Source organism: Hippichthys cyanospilos, chromosome 12, assembly GCF_059441005.1.
Source record: "Hippichthys cyanospilos isolate Australia breed blue-spotted pipefish chromosome 12, RoL_Hcya_1.0, whole genome shotgun sequence".
NCBI classification, from domain to species: Eukaryota; Metazoa; Chordata; class Actinopteri; order Syngnathiformes; family Syngnathidae; genus Hippichthys; species Hippichthys cyanospilos.
The window spans coordinates 6,355,995-6,383,569 of record NC_142380.1 but is presented as its reverse complement, the minus strand read 5'-3'; the positions used below and the strand labels follow the sequence as shown (position 1 = coordinate 6,383,569).

The window sequence follows — 27,575 nt, the reverse complement described above, 5'->3', positions numbered from 1 at the left end:
CTTTTATTTGTAAATGACATCACATATTGTTCGTGGGTAACAGCCAATCATGGCTAAGCTTGCAAATTTCACGTGATCAAACTTCACTAACAGGTGATATGATTGCTCCTTACGTGAGCCCTGAGCACAGGCGATTCATTTGACAAGAAAGAGGCAAAATGGCTGCCCCTAAGATTGATAAAAATGGTGGTATTTGCTGACTTAATTAATTTCCCATGAATACAATAATTATGAGAATCTTGAAGAATGAGACTATTTGGGGCGTATATAACATATTTTTGTAAAGGAAATTGTGTCTGAATGTTTGTGGAACTTGGACCCAACCACTAAATTGGTTGTTTCACCAATGCCAGCTTTAGGAGAAGGCAGCAGTTTGCAATGGCTATTAAATGACAAACTTTACAAGTAACGCTTTACGTGATATACTCTTTGCTGAATTATCGTAACTCTGTTGGTTTGCTGCTCCAGCAAGTCCCGAGAGACTCTCCAGCTGGTCCAAAATGCCAGTGCCCTTGCACTGACTCCAACTTGAAGAGGAGATCGTATTTTCTGCATTTAAAAGGCGGAACAAAAACGGCAGATTAGTAGATCCCTTCTGGCAGAAAAGCAAAACAAAACGGCAGTTGTGCTCCAATCAAAGTTGTGGTTGGAGCTGTAGGGGGCTGTCATGCATATTAGGAATATTTTTACAAGCTGCCTTTACGGCAAAATGCTGCATTCAAGAAATGTAAAGAGAGCTTGCACGTTTTGCTTCAAGACAGCACTTACTCAAGTGTTGGTATTTGTGCTTTATTTATATTGTTGTCTCGTATGGAATCCAAAATGTATTATTCCCTAGCATATCAACGCTTTGAGTTCCCTTGAAAAAAAAAAGACAGAAATGTGTATTTATGTAATCAAAGTATTGAGGTCGAATTGTTTCAAGCGTTGAAAACGAGCAGAGAAAAACGAGCATTTTACAATGCTAGCTTGTGTTTACGGCTCATATTAGTAATGACCAAGTGGGGTCTTAATTGTGACTACACAAACAAGTTGCCAAGATGAGTTCCCCCTCCCCTTAAATTATCGGTGGCTGGCATCGGTAACCTCTTTGACTACTCGGTACCTTAAAATAAGGCCAGGATCATCCCAATACTCGCACTGTCTTGATTTTAAATTCAATACTGGATTTGTGTTGTAGCTGCAGCATTTTGAATCAGCTCCAAAATCAGTGTGCTAATAGAGAGTCGCAATAATCCCGGCTGGAGATCATAAACGTTCCTTTTTCCAGCATTCTGTTTTGATGACCTTGCTGCCTGCGCTCTATATACAAACGCGATAAACAATGGGAGGATGCTTGCGGGATACGTGGTGCTCGTGCATGACCCCGCTTTTTTACTTTTCAGACCTTTTTCTCCCCCTCCCCTCCCATCACTTCCTGTCCTCAGTAGTCCATAATGTTCAATTCCGTCCATCCTCCTCTTCCCCGGAGACGAGAACGGGCTACCATCTGGTCCAGCATCACAGGGTATCCGCCTGGAGCCCATCCAGTGCAAAGAGCAACTTCCTGACATGTCAGAGGAGGCTTGTGTTTCTTTTTTTCTACTTTCAAATCATCCACTCCTTTATGGCCCCCCTCCCACCTTTTTCTTCCCTTTCTGAGGCCCAGAGCTGTTTGCTGTCAGGGCCCGAGGCATCTCCCACATAAAGGAAGAATGTATTTCCTCTTTTAAAGCCAGTCGGATATCGATATCTTTCAAATCATGCTAATAAAAAGAAGAAGAAGAAAAAAACGGACTGCAGTAAAATGTACTCGGCACATTTCCTCAAGGGTGGGGGCGTTTATTTACCCAAGTCAAACAAAGTAGCAGGTGTCACTTTATTGAAGGCATTTACTAGGAGGGTGATATATTTGGTAAAACTTTACAAGAATAATTCTGCCAGAACAACAAAAAAGTCCTAGCATGGTCTAACAGTCATGTGTTGGTCCACTCCAGTGCTGTAGGGGGCAGTCATGTGCAATACACGTTGTTAAACAGCTGCTTGAAAACAAAGATGATTGCGACATTTTTATTGGAGCCTGACTGGTGAATCTGCCAGCTGGTACTAGCTCTTTTAAATCAGCAAAATATCAGGCCATTTTATGCGCTTTTTTTCTTTTGTAAAGTTAAATTATGAAAGGACAAAGTATAGTAAAAAACCCAAATGTTCTTTCTGTAATTCATTTCTTTATTGTTTTCAGATGATAGCTTTACGCATCTTGCTTTTTCTCAGCTTTAATCTGTGGATGCTGCTTTATGAGCTGAAGTAACTTTCAGTTCGCAGCTGTGCATTTTCAAGCCTTCAAAGCTGTATTTTTTTTGTGTGTGTTTGAGACCATTTGAATTTGATTTGAAGGTTTGTCCAAACAAAATCCACGTCTCAATTTTTTTTTCTTTTTTTTGCAGGGCACTTATGTGAATTATTGCCTTACTTTGAGGAGCAGTTATCTGTGGAGCACTTTTTTTTTTTTTTTTACAAAGCAGCAATTTGCATCAAGCAATAATAATATATAATCATTATTAATGATCATGATTCATTATTATTAAGAATTATAGTTAAATATTGACGTTTATTGCGACGATGCATTTTATTCTGCATGAGTATGAAATGTCCGACTGCATTTGAATGCGCCATACGTCGGTCTCTTGTCAGCAGCTTTCGGTGACTTGGATGTGTCAAGCTAATCGAAAGGCAATCACGGTTCCAAGAAAAAACTTCAAAGTAAAAATTTGATAAGGTTATTCCATTGATGTCTATGTATTATTATGCATATTATAAGTCTAAAACGTGTCTCTCTTGGTTGCAAAGCAAGTGTCGTTCCAAGCAATTTGGCATTTTATGCGGGCGTTTGATTTTCACTTGTGTTGATGCAAAGTCCAGAATTTCCACAACAAACAGCGATGCAAACCCGCTTATTTCCATTCTTGTTAATAGCGCTGATGATATGAAGACGCTACAAGTGGAAATTGGTGTGATGATTGAAGCTGAAAACAGGCAAGTCGGGATGGATTTGCTGAAGTCACATCTTACATAATCTGCTTTGTTGACCGGCTTGTCAACAAGAAGGGCAGTTAGCATCCTCCTTTGATGATGTCTACGCGCTCACCTAATTGAATGAGCGGCCTCTGGTTGCAGCATAATTCAATTGCAGCCAGCGGACGAGAGGAAGCGGCTCGCTCGATCGCCGCTAACACGCACCGATTGGATGGCCGAAAGAAATGTGGCAGTAGACAGCTTTTGACGGGTTATGGCTTTGAGTCCCGGTAGAGCTCTCCTTTCAATTGCTGGACTTTCATTGTTTTGTAAGAAAACACACTTTCATATGAGATGTAATTGAGAAGTAAAAATGTTACATTTATGTCTCACTCGGGTACCGTTAGTTGAGCTTTTGAATTCCGACCTGCAGTGTTTGCAGTAAATCTTCCGCTTAATGGCGCCTGAATTTTGCTTGGTGAAGAAATTAGATGACGTTTTGGGTTCCAGACAGGAGAAGATGAGATCAATCGGCTGCACTTGCATCATCATAACCACAAGACAGAGTAACAGACTTTTTGGGCAAGTTGCCTGCTTATCACTCTTGCACCTAACTTATTAAAAAAAAATTTTCAAAGCCCTAAAAATAGTCTAGGTGTACTGCACATAAAAGGGTATCCTTTTTAAAGTTAACGAGAGAAAAAAACGTTTGACAACTATACTTTTTACAGTGTTAATACAGGTTACAGCTTAGTCTAAAAGTGAAAAAAACACCTGCATCAAAGTGCCTGAAAAAAAAAAAAAGATATCAATCCTGGTTTTATTGGAATTACACTTCATATGAAAAAAACAAAAGCTTTTCCTCTGGCCCTTTGATGGATGTTTTTTTCTTTTCTTTCGGTTTTAGACTAACCTGTAACCAGTACTATAAATGCTAGGTAGTGGGGAGGGGCACAAAATATTTTCTCTTTCCTGTTGTGGGCTATTCAAAATAATATAATTGAGAATCACTGGACTGGGGACTCTATCAAAGCAATTATAGGGTTAATCATTTCAGTACATACACATAAGTGCACTGCCACTGAGCCACTCCTTTCTTAGTTGCATGTCAAGGCAGGAAGTGAAGCAACACCTCACGGGGCTCTCTTACGGATGTGATTACAAGCCCCGCCCATGTACTGTGCAACAGGTACTTTGTAGTCATCAAGTGACTCAGGTGTCAAGGAACAGACCAAAGTGTTTTGTTTTTTTTTTTTTAACTGTAGTACACGGCCATTACCGGCCATCTTAAAGAAGTGCCTTTCTTCAAGAACACATTTCACTCAGGTTTTGTTTTTTGTGTAGGTTATTTTTAAAATAATTGAGCAATGTAAAATAATCGTCCGTTTAATTAGTGGATCAATAAAAATTCCAAATGATACACGTGCAATCGTCAATACAGTAGATTAAAAAAATAATGATGAACAATCGATGCAGAATGCTATTCAATAATGAAAAAGGTCAAACAAAATGCTGTAGATTATACCATAGCTTGAAATATTATATATATATATATATATATATATATATATATATATATATATATATATTTTTTTTTTTTTTTTTTTTTTTTAATTTATTTTTTTTTAATTGTAGCTCCATACTTTTTTCTTACTTGCATGATTACAACTTAAACACTTTTTAAACTATTTAATGTTACATTTTTCTTAGGTGAAAATCCCATTTGTTATTCCTTTTTGTTTTAAAACTAACAAGTATCATTCTTATTCAACATGTTATTGAACCCTTCAGCATGTGCCAGTTTCTTTGTACAACAAAGGCATTTCACATCAAAGAAAAAACCTTGAAAAACAACAGTAGGGAGCTGAAATTTCACCCAGATGGTGGCAACATGTCAAAGTTTACACTTAGTTATCACACTAGCAGGAGCGGACCATCTCTTGGCTAAAATACTGCTGGAATGGAAGAAAATGACCCAAAAATGGCCAAAACGTTGCTTAAAGGTGAAATCACAAATCTTGGCAGGCCACAAGCCATAAATGGCAGGCAAAAAAAAAAAAAGACCTGCAGAAAACCAATCCAGCTTTTACAAAGACACTAAAGGTAGCTTTACTTTTTGGGTGCCTCCGTATTGCGCATCGGGAAAATGTAAGTAGCCCCAGTGAGGCCAGCTTGCAGTTGTGTTGATTTAGCCTGACCTTGTTTTGCGCGCACGGCGGCGGCCTAATAAGGAAGTGACTTTATGGTCCCAGGCATGAAACGGGCCACTCCAAGCAGAAGCCGCTCCGTCTTCTCGCTTACCCTATCGGTGAGCGGTTGGGGGTGTTTGTTACCATACCTCGCCTGGCCACGCCTGGTCCCGCCTTCCCTTGCGAATCCGACGCATGGCGTAAGAGGAGGAAACATCTGTGGCGTGTGTACGCCGTTTGCTTATTTGGCTTGAGGGCTAATGACAGCGCTAATTGTATCTGCTGCGACTCCGCTAATGAATTTCCAGCTCCTCGCCGCGCCCGGAGATGTCGCGGACGCTCAGCCCGGTTCACGTTGGCGAGGGCCCGCGGGGAGCCGCTAATGAGGAGGGAGAAAAAGAACTACGGCAGACAGATGTTTGCGTCCTCATTGGCTACGCTGCCTTGCATTAGTTTTTTCATAAAAGCACTAACAAATTTGAGCACCTTTTGAAATTCGTACAGCTATCCATCATCTTTAGAATCTAGTGTTATAGCAATGATCCCGTTGAGCAATTTTGCGATATCAATCACGATACAGTTCATGTGATCTTCGCCTTCTACTGTCTTTGTGACTTTGAGTGTGTCTGGCTTTAAAACTGGAAATTTTTACCTTGCATATTCAACAATTTCCATAAACGTAACTTCAAAAAGGTTTTGCATTATAGTTTTGCTTTATTTGAGGAAAAACAAGTCTTTTTTTTTTAATTTCATTAATAAGTAAAATAATTAAAAAATTAAAAAAAAATGTATAATAATAAAATAATGTCAGTAGTTGATCATGTAATAATTTTAAATCATCTTTTAAATTGTACTTTGAAACGTTCTCCATTGAAAAAGTTTATTCCCTTAATATGAAAAAAAATAAAGGAATAAATAAAGGGAAAATTCAAATGAATGAATAAATGAATGATTAAAATACATATATATTTTTTTACATTAACTGAATATGCATAGGTGAATATGAAGATTTCAAAATTTCGATGTTTTTGTTCAGCTTTATACTTGGACAACTCAAAAAATTATACACTTTTTATGTACAATTTTTACTTTATTCTTAGATCGTAACTTAAAAAGAGACATCCATACAAGATCATTTTTCTCACTTTCATCTTGTAGATTTGTTTGCTTTAAACTCAGTGTTGTTTTAAAGAGAAGTGATATATTTAAGTGATATTTCATGATTTTCTTTTTGAAGTACAACAATACAGTATGTAATACGGCTTTTATTCCTTGTAAATTATGCATGTTATTCTCCAAAAATTAGGCTTATTTTTCTAGAGGAAAAAAAAAAAACTTTTTGTAATATTGTTTCTAATGTCTTTTTCTTCCATTATACTGTGACTTTTTTTTTTAAGTAATCTTAACTGTACATTCTAATTGGCGAGTTGATGGTTTGGTCTTGTCGTCGGTCAAGTACTAACCTGTTGTGGAATGCGACTTGAGAGTAGAGCAGTGTGTTGATTTCCACGCCACATCTGGAAGACTCTTTTGCATGCTGGCCCTGACTGTAAAGCCATAAATCTTCACTTTAAAGTAGCCAGCGAAAAGTATCCATTATACAGTTCATAAATGTGCTGGTAATACGAGTAAATGTATGGCCGAGGGCCGACTCCTCGGGGTGCCGGTCAGAAATATTTGGACCATCTCAGGCTACAATGGCGGACTCATTCATCCTGATAAAAAGTCCCTCCTTTTTGTTGATTTGGCAATTCTTCTTCAAACTGTGTGCTACTGGACAGAAAGTGTTATTTGTAGTCGCAAAATCCACCCGTTTGGATCCGTCTCATTTTGTCATCTTCTGTCAGCATGAAATGACATCAGAGGTTGAGGAACCACGAATGGTGGCTCACTTGTCTTCTGAAGTTGGGTCACGTGCTGTTTGCAAGCTGAGCAGTTGTTACCAAAACCCTGAGCAACTCTGATGTCATATTCAGTGGACAGCAAGTGGCAAAATGGCCGCCTCCTTACATTCCACAACTGCCGGATTAACTCTTTCGGTGCCATGGATGAGAACGCTCATCTTTTAAAATAGTAATTACAAGAATAAATAATAAAATTCTCGTTAAATACGTTTTTTGTGGAGGGTAGCTGACACCCTTGACTAATGCTTACCTAATAGGCTATATGCCAATTGTGTACTGTAGTGATAGCTGTGACCATTGGATGGCAGTGTTTCCACACATTCAACATTAGCTACATCCAATTAAACGTATGGAATCTATCTTTCATATGATGCCACCCATATTTACATATACATAGCACACAATACTTTGTTGGCTTAAAGATGAGTGAAAATGCTAAACATACTGGCCCTCTAGAGGTTTCTTATTCCAACAATTATTGGCACTAAAAGAGTTTATGATGTTTTGGACAAGGGGCGCCGCATAGAACTTCTTATTGCAGAGAACATTTTTGTCTCCCTTTGAGCTGTTTTGCATAATGGCGAGACGTACTAATGTCTCATTTTCTTCCAGTGAGTTTCGGGCTTTGTTGTGGGGATTTGATGACAATCGGAGACAGAACCCACAGTGGCTATTTTGACATGAAAGCGAGTGACGACTAGATGGAGAAAATGCAGCACCGTGTTTGTGTGTACGGGTATACTTCTGAGAACCGATTTGAGTTTTCTACCGACAAATTTAGGCCAGTCTTCACTTGTTCAGACTTCTTTTTGAAGGTTTTGTTTTCGGGTAATGGTTAGGCAATCATTTCTGATGGTTAAAGTTAGGATGAGGGACTAAGAAATGCATGATGTCAATGAATGTCCAAACAAGTACAGCCGTACAAAAGTGTGTGTGTTTTTGCTGCGTCATGTGGACAATAGATAGCATTTCAAGTGAGGTTGCCCTTAGTTACAGGAATTTGTTTGTGTTTTTGCCGGCAGTGTGCCAAGGCATCACCAACCGTTTAAACTTGCTGGGCACCAAAGATGACCACTACCAGAACATGGTGAAGACCTACAGCAATTGCACCGTGGTCCTGGAGAACCTGGAGGTCACCTACATGGAGGAACACCGGGATCTGTCCTTCCTCAGGGTAAAAGCATGTGTTTGTTTTTATTAGGGCACAAAGATCCATTCATTCATCCATTCATTTACCGATAATTAATTAACTGAATTAAAAGCAGAAAAACTTAAATGGCATAGCTTGATTTTTTGTTTGTTTGTATATTTTCTTTTGAATTATTTGGTGCATTCAGAAATGTGTACCAAGTTTAATACGAATAAGTAAATAAAAAAATAAAAGCATGAATATTTTTCTTGTTTTTTTAATTGTTCTGATCAAGTTACCGTGCTCCTCCTCCTCATCCTCCATGCATGCCAAGAGGGTAAAAAAAATAACAGTGAATGCTATCTAACTAGTTTCAGTGACAGCTTGTTGAGTCAACTCTGCGTGCACTAGTGATAGCGCATCACTCAACTGCACCGCGCTTCCATGAATGTCCGCTGGGAGGCACACTAGACTTTGAAAAAATCTTCTCAAATAAGGATATGATATTTTTGAAATGATTGTATATATTATGAGTGAGGTGATTTAAATACGCGGTTTTTACTTGCGCAGAGTATCGAAGAAGTGGGCGGCTACGTGCTGATCGCCCTCAACAACGCGCCTCGCATCCCGCTGGACAAGCTGCGCATCATTCGCGGCCACTCGCTCTACGAAGGCGGCTTCGCACTGACCGTGCTGGCCAATTACGACAAAGTGTCGGGTCAAGCCACCAGCGAGCTCCTTCTCAACAGCCTCACAGGTCCGTGCCAACGCTGGAGCACCTTGTAATGGAAAATCTTCATCCTCGTCGAACGCACACTGGCTTTTTCAGAAATTATCAAAGGCGGCGTGAAGTTTGGCAACAACCGGCTGTGCAACGTGGAGAGCATCCAGTGGTACGACATCATCAACGAGGACAGTAAGCCCAAAATGGAGCTGCCGCTCATGGCCAGCAACAACCCGCTTTGTAAGTATCGGGATGGAAAAAATTTAGCATTATTTATTCAGACATGACGTGTTTCTGTTTTTTTCTTACAGGTAAAAAGTGTGACAAAAGCTGCTTCAATGGTTCTTGTTGGGCACCCGGACCCCAAAACTGTCAGACGTGTAAGATGATTTCTGTCATTTAATGCAAGGCTAAGACTGACAATTTTGGACAAAATTCCAAAAGATTTTATTTTGAAACAATGACTAGCTTCTCATAATATTTCCTGCTTTACAAAAATGGAGAGGACTGGCAGGCAGCGCATTCCCTCCATGTACTGTACTGTATTTCATAGCTGGCCCATCCCTGTTATTAATGACAGGTAAATGTGTCTATCCTGCCTGGGTCATTACTCTCTGTTAAAATGGTATCACAGCAAAAAAAGCTACACTTTATTGGGCAACATTGCACCACATTATCAGCAGGGGAACTCTGTACTGCGCAGAAGGTTTGTTTATGATGGCAGCGCTAGCTTTGACATCACAGAAAATGCGCTAAATACAAAATCTGGCTTTGTTCATATCTATGAATGTTCGTAAGTCTAAGGTTCGTATGTAGAGAGTCTGTTTTTGTAAAGAGACCCCGGTACTTCAGAGGGTCTGAAAATAAATATGTACACCAAGCATAGTAGTTCCCTAACGTTTTCTTGGCTGTGTGCAGTAACCAAGCTGAACTGCGCTCAGCAGTGCTCCAAGAGGTGCAAAGGCCCGTCGCCCATCGACTGCTGCAACGAGCATTGCGCCGCCGGATGCACCGGACCGCGCCCCACTGACTGTCTGGTCAGAGGTTCATTTATTCAGAAGATATTACACATTGTTTTGTCCTCCTGACATTATGGCCTATCTGCAAGAATGCTAATTTTTTCTTCATTTTTTTTGTTTTATTCTTGTAAAAAACCTTTGCGTGATAATTACTGTATTTTTCAGTGTACTAAAGGTGTACTGAACTGCACCTATTTTTGGTTAGCATTTTTTTTTTTTCACTTTTATGCTAGCGCCCAGATTTTTTAAGGGGTTAGACACGTGGGTGTTCGCGGCTAGCGCCATGTTTTTACCAGGCCTCCGCTCAAACCGCAGGCCTGCCGAGATTTCCAGGACGACGGGGTGTGCAAGGACTCGTGCCCGGGTCTCATGCGCTACGACCCCAACCAGCACCAACTGGTACCCAACCCGCTGGGCAAATACAACTTTGGCGCCACCTGTGTCAAGAGCTGTCCGCGTAAGCAACTTGTTAAACATTTCCCACTCCATTGCTAACCTGGTAGACAAGCCAAGAAAATGATTGAGGCTCTGTGCATGTTAATGTCGAATCTCTTTAACTTTGATTGTTTGACTTGCTGTGAGTAGATAACGGTCTGCCATTACAAACTGCGTTTGTAAAAACAACATTGTTTTTCCTCTAAAAATATGATCGTTCTCCTCACGACCGTGTCGAAGGGCTCAGTCAGTTCTTTATTCGTTTGAATATGAATTGATTGAAAATGGTCAATCTGTTCAAAACAAGCCCAAAAGGTGTCATTGTTTATTTATTTATTTAATACAAAAAAAATACAATTCCCTTATGGATTTTTTTTTTTTTACTATTTTTTTGTCAAAGAATCCAAGCATTGTTTTAAGTCTTAGTCTCAGTTAAAAAAAAAAAAAAACATTTTATGAGAGTACAAAATTTTCAAAACTTCCTTTCTTCTATTGTACACATACTCGTTCTTATGTAGAACATCAGTTAAAAAACAAAACATGTTTTCCGAATGTGACTTTTTCTATGAAACAATAAGACTCTTTTTCTTAAGTTTAGGTTTTATGATGAACAAAAAATACTAATAATTTAGGTCAAGTTCATTTTTAAGAGCATGTCATTTTTGGTGCAAAAATGCAATTGATTTTTGTAGTGGACAACTTTTCTTTGAACATACAAAATACATTCTTGAGAGAGAATTTTAGCTCAACTCTTTGTCTTCAAAGTATGAAAAACAAAGACTTGATTCTCGCAGAGGTACAACTTTTTTAGTAAGACGTAAAAATAAATATAAAAAAAATATTAAACTCACTCAATCACAAGACATTTTTTGCATGTTTAACACACTCAATCCTAACCCTGAATGACTTTTTTTTAAAGCATCTTTCCCTCACAAGGGTTTTTCTTGACAGAAAAATGACTTTTTTTCTTGTAATCTACAGTAAGTTGTTTTCTCCTCGTTTTGGGGGTGCTTAAAAGCAAGTCCAAATGACTTTTAACTTTGGAAAGGTTGAGTGTGACTCAATTGTTGTTTGTGGACTCTTGCAGATAACTACGTGGTTACGGACCACGGCGCCTGCGTGCGGACGTGCAGCGGCAACACCTACGAGGTGGACGACGGCGGCGGCGTCAGGAGGTGCGCCAAATGCGATGGACTTTGCCCCAAAGGTCAGTGACCGTCTAGGATCCCCTCCACTCGTGCACAGTGCAAGCTCACTATTTAATAGCAAGATAGTAATTAATATATTTGTATATTAGTAATAGCAATACAGTAGTAATAGGAAGCCCAAAAATGACAAGAATTCCTGTCAATGGCGTGAACATTTCATGTTGTTACTATCTGAGTGAAATTTCAGCTCCCAAGTCTCTTCTTTCACTGCTTTTCATTTGATATGAGATGCATTTGATAAAAAGATTTGCATTGCATTACATGACAGTAGTTAGCATGGATTTTTTTTCCTGGATTATTGCTAGTTTTTCTGTCTTTCTGCAGCGCAGCGTGACAGTAGTCCAAAAAACAATTCAAGATTCAAGAGTTTTATTGTTATATGCATGTAAATACTACACAAAGAGCATTATTGTTATATGCATGTAAATACTACACAAAGAAATTCATATTCTGTTCACTTCCCTGAGCAGATTACGTTCCACAATCGATCAAATAATAAAGTAGGCAATAAAACAAATAAAAAAAATAGAAATAGAGCAATAATTGCGTGATCTCAGTTGCATGTGGTGAACTTTTCTTTACTCTGGAATTTTTCCCAGCCCTGCTATTGATGGCTTTTGTGTCAAATATCATGAATATGGTAATGAGATGATATGTCTTTCATATTGTGAATAACTTTCCCCAAAAAGTTTTTAGGAGTTTCGCCATAGATATTCATTGAACAATTGTGTATTTTGGGGGATTTAGCACAATGCAAGAATTTATGTTGCGTCTTCCTCGTGGACAGTGTGCAACGGCCTGGGCGCAGGCAACTTGACGCACACGCTCTCCATCAACGCCACCAACATCGACTCGTTCAAAAACTGCACCAAAATCAACGGCAACATCGCCTTAATCCTTACGTCCTTTCACGGGTGAGTCAGCGAGGCGAAGTTGGCACCACCCATACGCGGCGCCAACCTGTGCCACATTTGCAGGGACGCATACACCAAAACGCCGAAGATGGACCCCGCCCAGCTGGACGTCTTCAAAACGGTCAAAGAAATTACTGGTAGGAGTTTTTCTAATGTTTTTCGACCTGCCGACGCTTAATACGAGTGCTGGCGCTTCAGGATATTTATGGATTCAAATGTGGCCCGAGAGCATGAACACCCTGAGTCCCTTCGAAAACCTGGAAATAATTCGCGGACGAACCAAGAGGTAAGAAGAATGCTTTTTTTTAAAAAAATTATTCTTATTTGGGAGTGTTATCGACTAATTGGTGTCACGGGTCAGGGGGAGCCGCAGCCTGGTGGTGACGACACTGGACATCAACTATCTGGGCCTGCGCTCCCTCAGAGAAATCAGCGATGGCGACGTGGTCATCATGAATAACCAGAACCTGTGCTATACCAACCACAGCCACTGGCAGGCGCTCTTCAAATCTGCCAGCCAGACGGCTAGCATCACCGACAACGCCGTCGCCGACCAATGTGGTAAATAACTGCTAAATTTTGCAATTTTTTGCGTCTGTTATCTTAAATGATTATCAATAAAGCTATACTGTAAAAGTTGCTTGATGCAATGTAGTTATTAGTCTCTGCATTACCTTTTGTTAAATAATACTTTTTTTTAATGAAATGTAGTAGTCAATTTCAAAACTGTGAAACTGTATATCTGAACAGTATTTACAATTTAGCAATCGTAAAACATTTTTTCCCAAAATTCTCATTTCATCTATTTGCATGTTTGCTTCCAGTGCGGCGAAACGAGACGTGCGATGGGAGGTGCACGGCGGCCGGTTGCTGGGGCCCCGGCCCCGACATGTGCTTGGCCTGCCGGGGCCAGCGTCGCCACGGGGGCTGCGTGGATTCCTGCAACATCCTGAATGGGTGAGGACAGAGATCCACGACGCCATCTTTAATCAGCCCCTTGTTATGACAAAGCCAGACAGTCCAACGTCCGGCAGAAATAAGATGCGCATTCCTGTGTCGCTTTGTTTGCCAAGCGTGAAATCGGGATTAAAATGTAACCCTGCAGGGAGCCACGGGAGGTTGTGGTGAGGAAAAGCTGCGTAGCTTGCCACCCGGAGTGTCAGCCGATGAACGGCACGGCCACTTGCAGTGCTCCGGTACGTACCTGAAAACGATCATGCTCATTTGCATAAGCCTCTTTCTCTCATTCCACTCCAGAAGGAGAATGGCGGGCCCGTTGTCCAATCAACTCGCTTGAAAAGGCTTCGGGTCTAGACAAGTGTAGTAGGGCAGGCCGTTTGTTAAAGAATAGAAGTTAAAATAAAAATACAATTCTTAAATGGAATTGGAGTTACGAGCAGCAGCATTTTGGAGCAAGTGGAGTCGCTTAAAGGACAACTGAGTGATTCCAAAATAAAAGTCCATTATGGTAAATTATGGTTAGCCAGCTGCCTTAAATGAAAAAAAACGATGGATTTAACAAGCGCACTGATTTTCCAGTCCAATTTAAAGTCACTGTCCAAACACCATAATCTGTTTTGTTGTCATTGATACTGAGGAAATGGAGGGCCATCCAGGCTTCCATTTCCTCAAGACAGAACAAAAGTGTCTCTAAGGCGCAAGCTTCCTTTTTGCTCGGCGAAACATAGAGCTGACTGTCTTTTGCATAGCGGTGGAAGGAAACGACATGCTTTCTTCAGAACAGAGAGGCAGCAAATACAGTGAAAACGGCAGTGGCCCCAAGATAGAACCTTGTGGAACACCGCACTTTCAGTCAACATGACGGGAAGGTAGCAAACGCCTCACACTCCACTGGCAAAGCAGTGATGGGAGGGAGTTCAGGTGGTTCAAAACAAATTTCTCGCTGTTTAGTATAGTTGTCTAGCTATAGCTTTCGCACACCTATTTGTCTGAAGTCCAAGTGTCCTTGCTATTAATGCATTCAATGCCAGGGACGTAGTTTCACGGTTTTGTGAAGTGTCCGGATATTCAATCGATTTAATACATAAGTAGCTGGAAATGATTGTACTTAATGTCCTGAAGTATCGATTTAATAAAGTATCTGGGATTGAATGTCCAGACTCTTAAAAAACGTGAAAATAGATCCCTGGCATTGAATGAGTTAATATGATCTACGTTTGCACATATTCACCATTTTGCAGCGTGCTGTTGAGTGAAAATGACGTCACAGTTGCTCGGTGCTCAGGAAATGACCAATCATCTATTTTCTGAGTGTGGTCATGTGACATTCTCAAGTTGAGCCTGAGCAACTATGATATAATTAAATATATATAAACAAGTGCTTAATTCATATTCCGCAAACGCGATATTAACCAGAACATGATGTTTGGACTTGAACATATCATTAAGACATTTTTAGGCTTGACGTCCTCTTTATATTGACGGCATGAGGAGAAATCATGAAGAGTTGTAGCGCGTGAAATCTGTGTCAACTTGCTGGACGGCCGCCCGATAATGAAATGATGGCAGCCCGGGGACATAGTGTTTTGGAAGAAAGGGCGTGGTCACGTGTGTTCCGTTTGGCTCTTTTCCTTCTGGCAGACGCCGGCAAGGCCGCAAAGCAAAAGTTGAGGCTCCTGCCGCTGTTGCATGAGAAAACAGATGTGTTGAGAAACGCAACATGACACAAAAGTCTTCCCGTAACTGATTGCAAAAAAAACCTGTGATGTGATGTTTATCTAGTAGTCAGACTTCCCAGGTAAACACCTTTCAATGGAAGGCAATCACTGTATTTACGTCAGACAAAGAATATTTGCGGTTTTACGACGTGCCCAATCTGCTACACATTCTTACCGCTTGCGATGCTCAAGCTTTCCTCAAAAATGCAATGACATAGTTTGGGTCGAAAGCAGCCTTTTAATATTATAAATGTCCTAACTTGGCACGGATATATTTTTTTTTTTCTATTTTTCTAATCTGACTAATGTCGTTAAAAACTACGTTGTTGTTATTAATATACAATTACTATGTTATTACTCATTAATGATACAAGTGTATATTTGAAATATTGTACTCATTATTTTGCAACTCTTCAAACTAAATAAATAAAAATAAATTTGATTTCAATGTAAGAAAGCTAGTCTACCTTTCCTACATTGAAATCTAATTTATTCTTATTCATTTTAGTTAACAAAAGTAATTCATGAAATGTAATGTATTCAATTCATCTACTAAATAATTTAATTATAATTATTCATACTGTACATTTGGTAATTGTATTTTAATTATTCATACTGTACATTTGGTAATTGTATTTTAATTATTTTTATCCCAAGATTGTTAATATTCACTTCATAAATTATTAATGTAACCAGACTAATCTGAATTACAATTTTATTTAAAGATATTTATTTTGCTTCAACCTATAAGGTATTTATATTCAATCCTTACGCAATATTTTGATCATTTTTGGGTCATTTTCTTTCACATTTTTTGAAATGGTGTCACCATCTGGGTTAAATTTAATCTCCTTAGTGTCTTCTTTCATTCCTCTCCTTTTGATGTAAAATGCCTTTAAAACAAGTTGAAAATAAGTAAATAAAATGCAAACAAATGAATAAACAAAAATAAAATAAATACAAATAAAATAAGTCAACATAAAATAAGTCAATATAAATCCAAATTAAAAAATAAAAGGTCAAAGTATTGAGCAAAATACTGCACAAACATACATTTTTTTTAACCAAATGCACAATTTAATACAATATCATGATTGTTTTTGGCAGTTTTATGTCTGAACTGTTGTTTATCAAATGTGCCTTCTGCAAGGACTAAAGTTGATGTTAAAGTTACAAGTCCAGTAACGGGTTTTAGTGTTTTGTTTTGTTTTTTAGTTTTTTTTTTTTCCCCAATTTTGACAAGAAGAAACGTACGTGTTTTTCAAATGCCGCATGACTGAGTATTGAGGTTGTTGGTGGCAGGCTTCGTCCAACTGCAGCAAGTGCGCCAACTTCAAGGACGGAGACTTCTGCGTGGGGCGCTGTCCGCAAGGCGTGCCCGGCGACAACAACTCGCTCGTGTGGAAATACGCAAACGACAGCAAAGTCTGCCTGCCCTGTCACCCCAACTGCACCCAAGGGTAACATCCCCTCGCTTGATTTTTTTTTTTGCATTTTTAATCATTATCATTACCGTTTGCTTCTATTTAAAAAGTGGATCGTTTTCATTATAGTCACCACTTTTCCTCGTCAACAGCCCGGGACAAATCACATGCTCCTTCTGTGGTGTGGTTACCAAATATGGTTGCAAATCATCCCCTTTTAGCTTTGATGATGAAACTGCTGCTATTTAGTATCGGATGAGGAAAATTACGAAATAAACATCGTTTTTCGCTGACCAAAACACATATGTCGTGTCTAGTTGAGTGCTATTTTTGATTTGATATGTCACCATCCTTAACAGATAATAACGCTAATTTATTAGCCTTAAAGAAGTAAATACAATCACGTGTTTTTTTCTGCTGGTTGTTAGCGGGTCTGCCTGGCACTTTTGAGCTTTTGCCTTTGAATTGGTCTAAAGGAAGTACAGTATATGAATAAAATAATCTGAATTAGCTATTATTTTAAAGGAAACTTAAAAATGATCCAGACGATTTGATTTTCTGCGACCACTTAGGTAAAATTGTGTTTATTCAACCATGTACTTGTTTTTTTATTTGCAGGTGCATTGGGCCCAATCTTCAAGACTGTCAGGGGAAAACGTAAGTAAACAACAGTGGTTGACATCTGCTTATTCTCAACTTGTGTGTTTAAAGCGGTAGTACACACGAGCCCTTTTTAATACTGAAATCCTTTTTTAACTAATTCAATCCAAAAACGTAATTTTAAGTCCAGGCTCAATCCCAGGTACTTTATATCTTGTTAAAATATTTTCAAGTGTTAGACTAAAAGAATGGTTAAACTGGGTGGTACTAAAAGAGTTAATTTTCCGTTTAATTCAACACATTTTTGGCAACGAAATCCAAAGACTTTTCAACTCTGATTCCAATTTTTCCCAGTTTTTATTACAATTTTATTTACATCACAAATTGACTTCAATATTTTGACAGACAGACCAGGAGAACGAAGATTGCTTGTTTCCCATTTTATGAAAAAATAATATAAAATAAATATGCATGTATAAAACAATAACAGGAAATTGTTAATCCTTGAAAACATCCAACTTTCAAGGGTATGACCATTGTTACAAGGTAAATCAAAAAGCCAGTCCCAATACTCCGAATTACTATTATGCTAGCTTTCTCTTTGCAGATTTCGATAGTGGTGACCTATTGGGAGCTGCACACACCTTTCATCGTACTTGTGATTGAACAAATAACTTGTCGCATAACAATAGACAAGTCCAATCGGAATCCGCTGGCAAATTTTACGATCATTAGTAGAATTTTGCACATGTGTGGAGACCAAAAAAGTACAATTTTAACCAACTTAAAAGAACTGTTTTTCAACTTGATACGAGTTTGTTTTGTCTGATATTGTTCTTCTTTTCAGGATGCTCAGCTTTAGCACTTCGGGTCTGTCCATGATCGCGGCGGGCGTGGTAGGCGGCCTTCTGGCCGTCCTGCTGGCGGGCCTGTTGGTGATGGTGCTGCTGCGCCGGCGCCACATCAAGAGGAAGAGGACCATGCGCCGACTCCTCCAAGAAAAAGAGGTACGCCTGAGTGCCACGCCTGCCAGAAAACACGTGTAACATATGAGCGCTTTCGCCGCAGTTGGTGGAACCGCTGACTCCCAGCGGCGAGGCGCCCAACCAAGCCTTGCTGCGCATCCTCAAGGAACCAGAATTCAAGAAAATCAAAGTTTTGGGATCTGGGGCTTTTGGGACAGTCTATAAGGTAATAACAGGCCTCCTCGCTTCCTTTTTCTTTTTTTTTTTCCTTAAAATGGCGGGGTAGGCAAGAAATTCCCTGACTTAGGGTTTTGCATCTGTTGTCAATTTTTCAATTAAAAGACATTTTCAACGCGCGTGGTTACACGCACCACTGACTCCACGTTGGCTTCCTGTGTGTATTAAGCACACACTTGGAGGCTTAGGAGGAAAACTCCGATGAAATGTATGACGCAATGCACTTGGTATCCGCTGTCTGATTGGCTGGCATTTATTGCTAGTGTTGGACTCCATACACTATATTGGTTAGAAATGGTTTTAGAGTTTGAGCTTAGTCATAAATCTTACCGTTGCTCATAAAGGTCAGTAGAAATGGAGATAACAGACCAACATACAGTATATTACGTTAGGGCGGATAACTCATTCAACTGTACTTCAATATTCAATTTATAAAAAACAATCATGACATGCATTGCGGTTCAAATTCATTGTTTCATATTTTTGCTGCGTAAAACGTTTCTGTGTCTAACTGACTTACTTAAAGTTTTCAAAGCACGCTATATAGATGTTGTCATGTTTAAAAAAGTGATAATCACGTCAAAATTTTCCTACTTTTATTACCAATCTTTCAAATTCTTAGTCTTATTTTTCTCTGTGAAATACGTGTTCGTAAAAATGAAAAATAAGTACATGAAGGCACTTCAGGATGTCTGAGATCATAACAAGCATCAGAAAATTTAATTCAATGCTTCTTAATATATTAAGAAGATATTTCTTTTCGAATGAAGAGCAAATGATCACCACACAAAATGTTTCTGCTGTGTGAAGTATAACTGCGATAAAGTAAGGATTGACATTTTTTTTTTTACTTTATTTCAAGCACTTTGATGCACTTGGTCATTTGTTTTTCTGTTTTAGACCAACCTGTAGAAACGCTGTAGAAAAATCGTTAACAGTTGTTGAAAATTGCTTTCTAATTTTTTATAATCATAATAAAAATTGTTAATGTTAATAAAGATACAGTTTTAGGCAAACCTATTCCATTTTTATTGATAATAATCTTATTTATAGTCGGTGCGAAAGGTTTTTCTGTTTCCTGGGGGGGATTTGCACAATATAGTTGAGAAGTATGTCGGATTTGTCGTGTACTGTACTATAAAATAAAAGTACTAGTAATTCTGTAATAATTAACCTGAAACGCGGTGTTTATGTTTTCAATGCACATCCAAAATAAAGGCAGGACTGCCACTTTCTCAATATTGTTTGAGGTGGTTGTAGTTTAAAAAAAAAAAACTTATTTGGATTATGTGTCCATACAGGGCCTGTGGGTGCCAGAAGGAGAAGACGTGAAGATCCCAGTGGCCATCAAGGTTTTGAGAGAGGCCACGTCGCCAAAAGCCAACAAAGAGATTTTAGACGTAAGTCGGAGAAAAGTCCAGCCCGCTTGTTTTAACTGTAAATGGGGAAAGCGTCTGCCTGGAGGAAATCCATAATAAATCCACCTGAGGGCCCGTGTGGGCGTGAGTGTGATTCAAGGTCTTCTGGAAAATGAATCCAACCTGCTCGAGCTTATCTTAGCTTATATTATTTCAAGTGAATGAATTGGATGCATTTGTTGAAGAAGAACGTGTTTTCGGCACCGCAGGAGGCTTACGTGATGGCCAGCGTGGAGCACCCGCACGTGTGCCGCCTACTGGGCATCTGCCTGACGTCCAGCGTGCAGCTGGTCACTCAGCTGATGCCTTTCGGCTGCCTGCTGGACTACGTCAAGGAGAACAAGGACAATATCGGCTCGCAGTACCTGCTCAACTGGTGTGTGCAGATTGCTAAGGTGAGCCCCCGCCCATTAAGCTTATATTCCACATCAGAATCATTGAGGAACACTACAAGCACAAGAAATAACTGAAAAAAAAATGCATAAAAATACAATCACATAAAATGGAAGCAAATAAAGCAACAAATAAAAGTGCAAAAAAAAAACATCCAATAACTTTTGCACCTCTTATGTGATTGGTGGGCCAACGTCCCGCCTTCTTGTTGAGTCACTTTTTGTCTGGGGTCATTTTGCAGCATATTTTGTTTGTTTTTCTTCAAAAAAATTTTTAGTATAGAGTTTGCATCTGTCTTTTGTAGCCATTTGCTTGACGTGTTTGAATTTTTTGTTTTGTTTTTCGCTCTTGAGTTTCTGTGATGATATTGTTTGCTGTGTTTTTGTCGATGTGTATGCAGTTGTTTTTAGTTTGTTTGTATCTTTTTTTCCGTCAGCCACCGTCTTTGGCCTAATGACAACATATTGCAAACAAAATCTTTCATAAGCAGATGATGATTGCCCAAACAGCGCCAACTACTGCCATGGAGGACTTACTCCATGTCAGATTTTCTTTATTTTGGCAGCGTTGGCAAGTTACCTTGAAAAAAGTAACTTTGCAGCATCCCTTTTCCACTTGTAAATATTTAATCTGAAACGATGAGATTTTTCAGACTTTCCTCAATGCATTTACTACATGTTTTTAACTCATAAATAAAACAATAGTCTTTCAAGGCTCAACTACTTACTTAGGACTTAACTACAAACTTTGAAATGGCAAAACTCCATTTTTTTCCTCAACTATACTATTCTCATTTGTGGCCCAATTCAGGGGATGAACTACTTGGAGGAGCGGCATTTGGTGCACCGCGACTTGGCGGCCAGGAACGTCCTGGTAAAGAACCCCCAGCATGTCAAGATCACAGACTTTGGCCTGGCCAAGCTGCTCAATGCCGACGAGAAGGAGTACCACGCCGACGGAGGCAAGGTCGGTCCTCAAACGCCTTTTTTCTTTTCATTTCCTCCTTTTGACATTTAACTGCCAATGAGTCAGCATTCATGAAAGCTGCTATTTTTGTTTTCAGCTTAAGTGTTACATAAGGAATATAAATAGTTTCAGCTTGCTTGGAGGAAAAAAACCACAAATCTGATAAGAGCCCTCTTTGATCTGATTCTCAGCGCAGTTGCAGGCGTTACAGGACGGTTTGATCTATAAGACTTGAACCGAAAATATACTAAATAGCCCTCCTTAGTCTTGGGGTTAAAGAGATACTAATCCTAAGCAGCCATTTTCAGCAAAAACAAGTTTTTCCAACAGCCATCAGCCGAAAATGACATCCAATCACGGCTCACCTGTTCTATTGTTCATGTGATGTTCACAAGCCGCCTATCTTCTGGAAGTTTTGAAATTTGAGAGTGCTTAAACTGAAAGAAACGTGAGAAAAATTCATAACTGCTGGAGAAAAATATATAAAGTGTGTAGTGATTGACTTTCCAGCTTTTAAATATATATATATATATATATATATATATATATATATATATATATATATATATATATATATATATATATATATATATATATATATATATATATATATATATATATATATATATATAAAAACCCCCAAAAATAAATACATGACATATAGAACAGTTTAATACATGTAAAATCATAATGATTGAAAAAGCATCATAAAATCATATAATAAACAAAAACATGTGTAGGAAATAGTACAACTATAAATTAAAAGACAAAATAAGTGAAGAAAGTATGTTAAAAAGTTTTGTCAACCAAAAACAAGTGAAAAAATGTATAATAAGTGGAAAAAATAAATAAATTAAAAGACATTACAGAAGAATAAGTGGGAAATACAAAACAGATAACATTAAAAACCAAAAATTTACCTTAAAAGCAAAACAAAAATAAATAATATGATGGTAAACATAAACAAAAAATCCATATTAAACAAATGAAAAACTATGTTAAAAAAGACATACAATAAAAATGGAAAAAAAACCTTAAAAATGATAATAACCCAAACAATAAATGGAAATTGTATCCAGTAGAAATGAAAAAGAAACTACAATAATAGAAGACACACGCATTACAATGAACAACAATAAATGAAAAACAAAAAGAAAAACAATCAAGCTTCGCCTGCAGTGATTTCACTTATCAAGTATTTTTTAGGACATAACCCCAGCGATAATGTAAATATTATTTTCTCCAGGTGCCCATCAAATGGATGGCTCTAGAGTCAATACTGAACAGGACGTACACACACCAGAGCGATGTTTGGAGTTACGGTGAGTCCCGCGCCCCCGCGCCTTGTGCAACTCGCAATAGCAAAAGCAGCGGCCTTCCCGGGAAATCTTCTTTCAGCATTTAAGGACACAACACGAGATGGGAGAACATCTTGCTTCTTTCCGTTCACACACACGCACACGCACGCAGCGGCAGCTCTCCCAGCTGGACGAAATGGCGTCAACCCACACAAACACGTCTCCCACCTCGCAAAGCCACGTGCGCTAGCCGCACACTCACGGAAACAAAACACAAGCGCGCTTCTTTCCATCTTTCTCATCTGCTTTGCTTCTTGCTTTCTGCCGAAGCCATCAGCGAGCCTTTTCCCCCCATGCAGATACATCCTGCTAACTCCCACATCCCATTTGTCAACATTTTGGACGCCGCTGGCCGTTTTTGCTCACATCCTGTCACGCCAGACGCCGAGCGACTTCTCCTTCTTTTCCCGCAGGCGTGACCGTGTGGGAGCTGATGACGTTCGGGACCAAGCCGTACGACGGCATTCCGGCCAGCGACATCGCCGGCGTGCTGGAGAAAGGAGAGCGCCTGCCCCAGCCTCCCATCTGCACCATCGACGTCTATATGATCATGGTCAAATGTACGTCTTTGCTGGGAAAAAAATTAGGCTTAAACATAGCAAAAGTGATTTTGCTCACGCGACAAACAATTCATTTTACAATGTTATTTTAATAAGGAATAGCTTTTGCAAGGTTTGAGTAAAAAAAAAAAAAAACATACTAGCAAATATGTGAAATAAAACAGTAGTAACATTTATGCAGAGGATAAAGAAGATGTGCCTGTCAGTGTTGTTCACTTGTATGTTTACAAGTGTTGCTGCAGCAGGTTCAAATATCAAATGTCTAACACCGCTAAATAGATACTGCTTATTAGTCCATCTGCAGCAATTTCCATTATGTGTTGGCTTTGAGCTAGCAAAGTTTAAGCTAAGGTTTTGTGCTTGTTTTAAATACCTAGCATTGGGGCCACCGTTTATTAGGATCATTCAAATTGACAGGCATGCACACAGTATAAATAATTCTATAAATTACAAAAATATATTAATAAAAATATTATTATTATTACATACTGTGCATATAACATTAATATAATTACAGATATAGAATCTACAGACATGTATTATACATGAATAAATTGTTATATTTATATAATAAAATATCGTAATTATATATACTATATAAGATTATTATACATATAATATATATTATTGTGCTGTATAATTATATATAATATGAAATTATCATTTATAATATATGTATAGTACAGTATATTTATACTTAAATTAATAAGATATATCACAAATATAGCCATATACTGTAAATAAGTGAAAACAATTACTAGTTTGGTCCATAACATATAAACGGATAAAAAAAGGAAACAGAAAGTGTTCTTTCTAACACGTTTACAGATAAGTGAACATAATGGCTATAGGCCTTATTACTTTTTTAAAAAGTATATTTTCCATGCAGGTTGGATGATCGACGCAGACAGTCGACCACGTTTCCGGGAGCTCATAGCAGAGTTCACAAAAATGGCGCGGGATCCCCCCCGCTATCTCGTCATCCAGGTATTCCTGCAGCTCCGGCCGGGTTTTATCTAGCTGGCCTTTGTGAGGCTAACGCCGTTGTTTTGACAGGGCGACGAGAGCTTGCACCTTCAGAGTCCTACTGACAACAGGTTCTTCCGCACCCTGGTGAGCGGCGAGGACCTGGAGGACGCCGTGGACGCCGACGAGTATCTGCTGCCGCAGCACGGCTTCTTCGCCAGCCCCAGCACGTCTCAGACGCCGCTGCTGCACTCCACTGTAAGCCTGCATGCTGCCCGTTGTTTTGTTTTTTTTGTGTACTAAGCAAGGACAAGAACTCTGACCACTTTTTAACGGTGTGTGTACAAATAGTTGTGTCTGTAGAGTGCCCGTCCAGACGCCGAGGGAGAAATTAAACAGCCGCCTTGTAAATCTATTTCTAAAGTGCGTGACTGAGTCGTTATATACAGTTTAGCAGTGGAATCAATTGATTCAAGATGGAAGCTACTTTATTTATCTCCAAATGGTAGTTCAGTTTTCATTACTAGTGGCTTCAGATAAAACCACAATCAAAAACTTTTGACGCACGATCAATAAAACATTGACAGCATACTGACATACTGAATTAAATGAATTACAAGGCTGGGTGAAGGTCCTGAGTCGCTTTCGGGTGATTTGCTCGAGTCGATTGATTTTTGAAGTGTGTTTGGGCCATTCTTTGTTAAAAGTAACACTTTATAGAATTTAGTGCCATCTAGAGGTGAACTAAGAGAATGCAATGATTTGTAAGCATGCGCGCTACAGTTTCTCAACAACAAATGTAATATTAATCAGAATGCTGTGTTTGGATACGTGGGGAAACATAGAACATGTGCTTGACTTCCCCTTTAATTATGGCCCTCGGCTTTTGAGGTGTATGAATTTTGAGTGTTTGACTTTTGTTTTGGATAAAAATGGAGGCTTTTTACCTTTGATGCATTTGAAATTTGGGCTGTTTAAAGATTTGTGCATTTATCTTGAGAGGCGTTTCCCTTTGCAGCTGTTTTTCTGTGAGCTTCACTCGAATTTGAAGATGTGGTTAATGATACTCCCAAGTGGTTGACATACTGGCAGACGTGGTTGTTACAGTAGAAAGCCTCCTTTTATTCATTATATAGTATTGCGTATGAAGGTCACCCATGCACATTTTGCTTTGTGCACTTGGGCACAGAAATTGGCTTCCCTTTAACTTTGCTCTCGATTTTCAAAGCCTAAAATTGTCCAACGTAAGCATGGATAGACGGAATGATAACCGTATGATAACCGTGAGTAAAAATATCACATTACAGCTCTCTTTCTTTTTCCCATTGACCACAATCTATTTTATTTTTAAACAAATTATTGAATATTTGGTACATTAAGAAATATATAACATGTTTAGTACCGATAAATACATAGATAAATAAATGAATAAACATTGTTTTTAATTATTCGCAAGTCCCAGTGCCTCATCACTGGGCACAGTAAATTTTGTAAAAAAAAATCCTCTCAATTATTGTGATATATTTTCAGAAAGAATTAGAATTGTATAACCCTTAAAATGATATTAAAAAAAAAAAAGTTTGGCTAGCATAAGTATACATTTGTGTTTTTGATCAGAAAACTTTCACCTTTTGAAGAATTGTTGAGGGCCAACTTAGATCCAAAAAGGGCAAAGAGGACATGTTAAGTGTCATAACTTGATTTTCATTTGAAAAGCCTCGTCCAATCATTACACAAAAATGGGCGATATCAGCAAACGTCACCATATTTATTTGTTTAAACAGGCAAAAGTGTTATGTCCTCCAATATACTGCTGAGGTCCAAAAGGGCAATACAAAGACAGTGATTGCCATCTAACATTCAAAGAGGCTTGTTGAGTCAACTCTGCAAGCAGCCAATTATATACTGCTCTGTTTAAATCTTTGTTGGTTTAAGCAAAAAAAAAAAAGAAGTAGAATGCTCATGACTGGGTATAGACAGCAACAGCAGTTTTTGAAACCTTGACTTTTTAACACCACTGTAAACCCAATTATCGGCTCATGCCTAGTCCCAAATGTCACTGGAGCTGAGCTGGGCTGAATTTGCCATGTCCATCCAATGCATGATGGATGAACGAATTGCTGAAGGTATGTGTTGTTGCCCTATCTGTGCTGTAGTCAGGGGCCCTACATTCAAGCGCAATCCAAACAAGTAGGCCTCATTATCCGGTCCTCTCCCACGTTTCCTCCCAGGTGGACTAGTTCTTCTTGCTCAGGTTCAATGTTGGCCTTGCATCAGTCTGGCTCGTCTACCTGGAAGCAGCAATGAGCATGAGTAGCTTTGCAGCCGCTCTGTTTTTACAATTTCATAGCAGGGGGCGGGGGCAGGGGGCAAAGCGTTCCCAGGCTCTTGCTGGATGCCTGTGTTTTAATTTGCTCTTCTTGTTACCAAGTAATTGCTTTTCTTGCCACGATGGCAGAGGCGACGGCGCTCATCACAGTGGCTTGTCGGATGTTTCTCACGCCGCCTGTGACAGCCGTGCGGTTACGCTTGCTGCCAAAACAAGACTCTGTAATGGCTCAAATGGAAAATGTGTCAGTAATCGAGCTATTTCTTTTCCCGACAGAGCATGAACAGCAACATCGGGACGTGCAACGGCAGAAATGGATTATTGGTAAGGGGAAATGGGCTGTTTTCATATCTTTATACATCTTTTTAGAAAGACAACATCAACTTCATTTTTGTGCTTCCAGAATGGTTTACCCAGCAGGGATGGAAGTATAGTTCTTCGCTATATTCCTGATCCCACTGATAAAACGTTAGATGACGCCTTTCAGCCTGCTCCAGGTGAGTGTCCTCCTTTTAGAATTTAGGTTTCAAAGTCCAGTCCTCGAGGGCCGGTATCCTGCATGTTTTCAATATTTCTCTCTCATATATACCTGGTTCAAATGATTAGGAAAATTCTAAAGCTTCTGCAGAACTTGTTGATGGACTAATCAATTGAATCAAGTGTTTTGGGGAGAGGAACCCAGAAAACATAAAGGATTACGGCCCTCGAGGACTGGAGTTTGACACCTGTGTTTTGGAAGCTTAACACCACACTCAATTTGTAAGATTTGGCAATAAATAGCGACACCTAGTGGTTGAAACGCAAATTGCAGTTTCAACTCGCCCTAATAAGATTCTGAATTTTATGCAACTGTCACTCATGCAGCAGCAATCAAAAGCTGGAAACACCTTTGGTATTCATGGAATACTTTGTTGACTATATATTCCAGAATCGTGATGCTGATCAGATTACTTTTTACGTTTTACTGTTGCTCACACATACAGGGTATTCTTTCTTTTTCTTTTTTTTTTAATGGTTTCGGGTTGACGTCTCCATGAATAGTAGTAATATAGTGATTAATCAACAAGTAATTGATTATGTAGATGAATTGACAACCATTCTGATCATTGATTCTTCATTTTGAAACCTACTTTAAAATACAATTCTTCAGCCTCTCAGTGGTAAC

The 27,575-nt window shown here is 39.0% G+C and overlaps 1 protein-coding gene across 1 annotated transcript in view; it reads left to right on the top strand.

Annotated features, from left to right (window-relative positions):
* The window catches only part of egfra (epidermal growth factor receptor a (erythroblastic leukemia viral (v-erb-b) oncogene homolog, avian)), a 41,834-nt gene that overhangs the window by 13,232 nt on the left and 1,027 nt on the right, over positions 1–27,575 (top strand). Inside the window, exons 2-27 of the mRNA XM_088429645.1 lie at positions 8,110–8,261; positions 8,787–8,973; positions 9,046–9,180; positions 9,252–9,320; positions 9,859–9,977; positions 10,275–10,416; positions 11,482–11,601; positions 12,390–12,516; positions 12,580–12,653; positions 12,715–12,802; positions 12,878–13,077; positions 13,341–13,473; positions 13,622–13,712; positions 16,497–16,654; positions 17,237–17,275; positions 18,066–18,225; positions 18,287–18,409; positions 19,722–19,820; positions 20,048–20,233; positions 21,042–21,197; positions 22,444–22,519; positions 22,969–23,115; positions 24,005–24,102; positions 24,172–24,339; positions 26,687–26,734; positions 26,814–26,907. Coding sequence (XP_088285771.1) covers positions 8,110–8,261; positions 8,787–8,973; positions 9,046–9,180; positions 9,252–9,320; positions 9,859–9,977; positions 10,275–10,416; positions 11,482–11,601; positions 12,390–12,516; positions 12,580–12,653; positions 12,715–12,802; positions 12,878–13,077; positions 13,341–13,473; positions 13,622–13,712; positions 16,497–16,654; positions 17,237–17,275; positions 18,066–18,225; positions 18,287–18,409; positions 19,722–19,820; positions 20,048–20,233; positions 21,042–21,197; positions 22,444–22,519; positions 22,969–23,115; positions 24,005–24,102; positions 24,172–24,339; positions 26,687–26,734; positions 26,814–26,907 — 3,189 coding nt within the window. The remainder of the gene's footprint in view (positions 1–8,109; positions 8,262–8,786; positions 8,974–9,045; positions 9,181–9,251; positions 9,321–9,858; positions 9,978–10,274; positions 10,417–11,481; positions 11,602–12,389; positions 12,517–12,579; positions 12,654–12,714; positions 12,803–12,877; positions 13,078–13,340; positions 13,474–13,621; positions 13,713–16,496; positions 16,655–17,236; positions 17,276–18,065; positions 18,226–18,286; positions 18,410–19,721; positions 19,821–20,047; positions 20,234–21,041; positions 21,198–22,443; positions 22,520–22,968; positions 23,116–24,004; positions 24,103–24,171; positions 24,340–26,686; positions 26,735–26,813; positions 26,908–27,575) is intronic.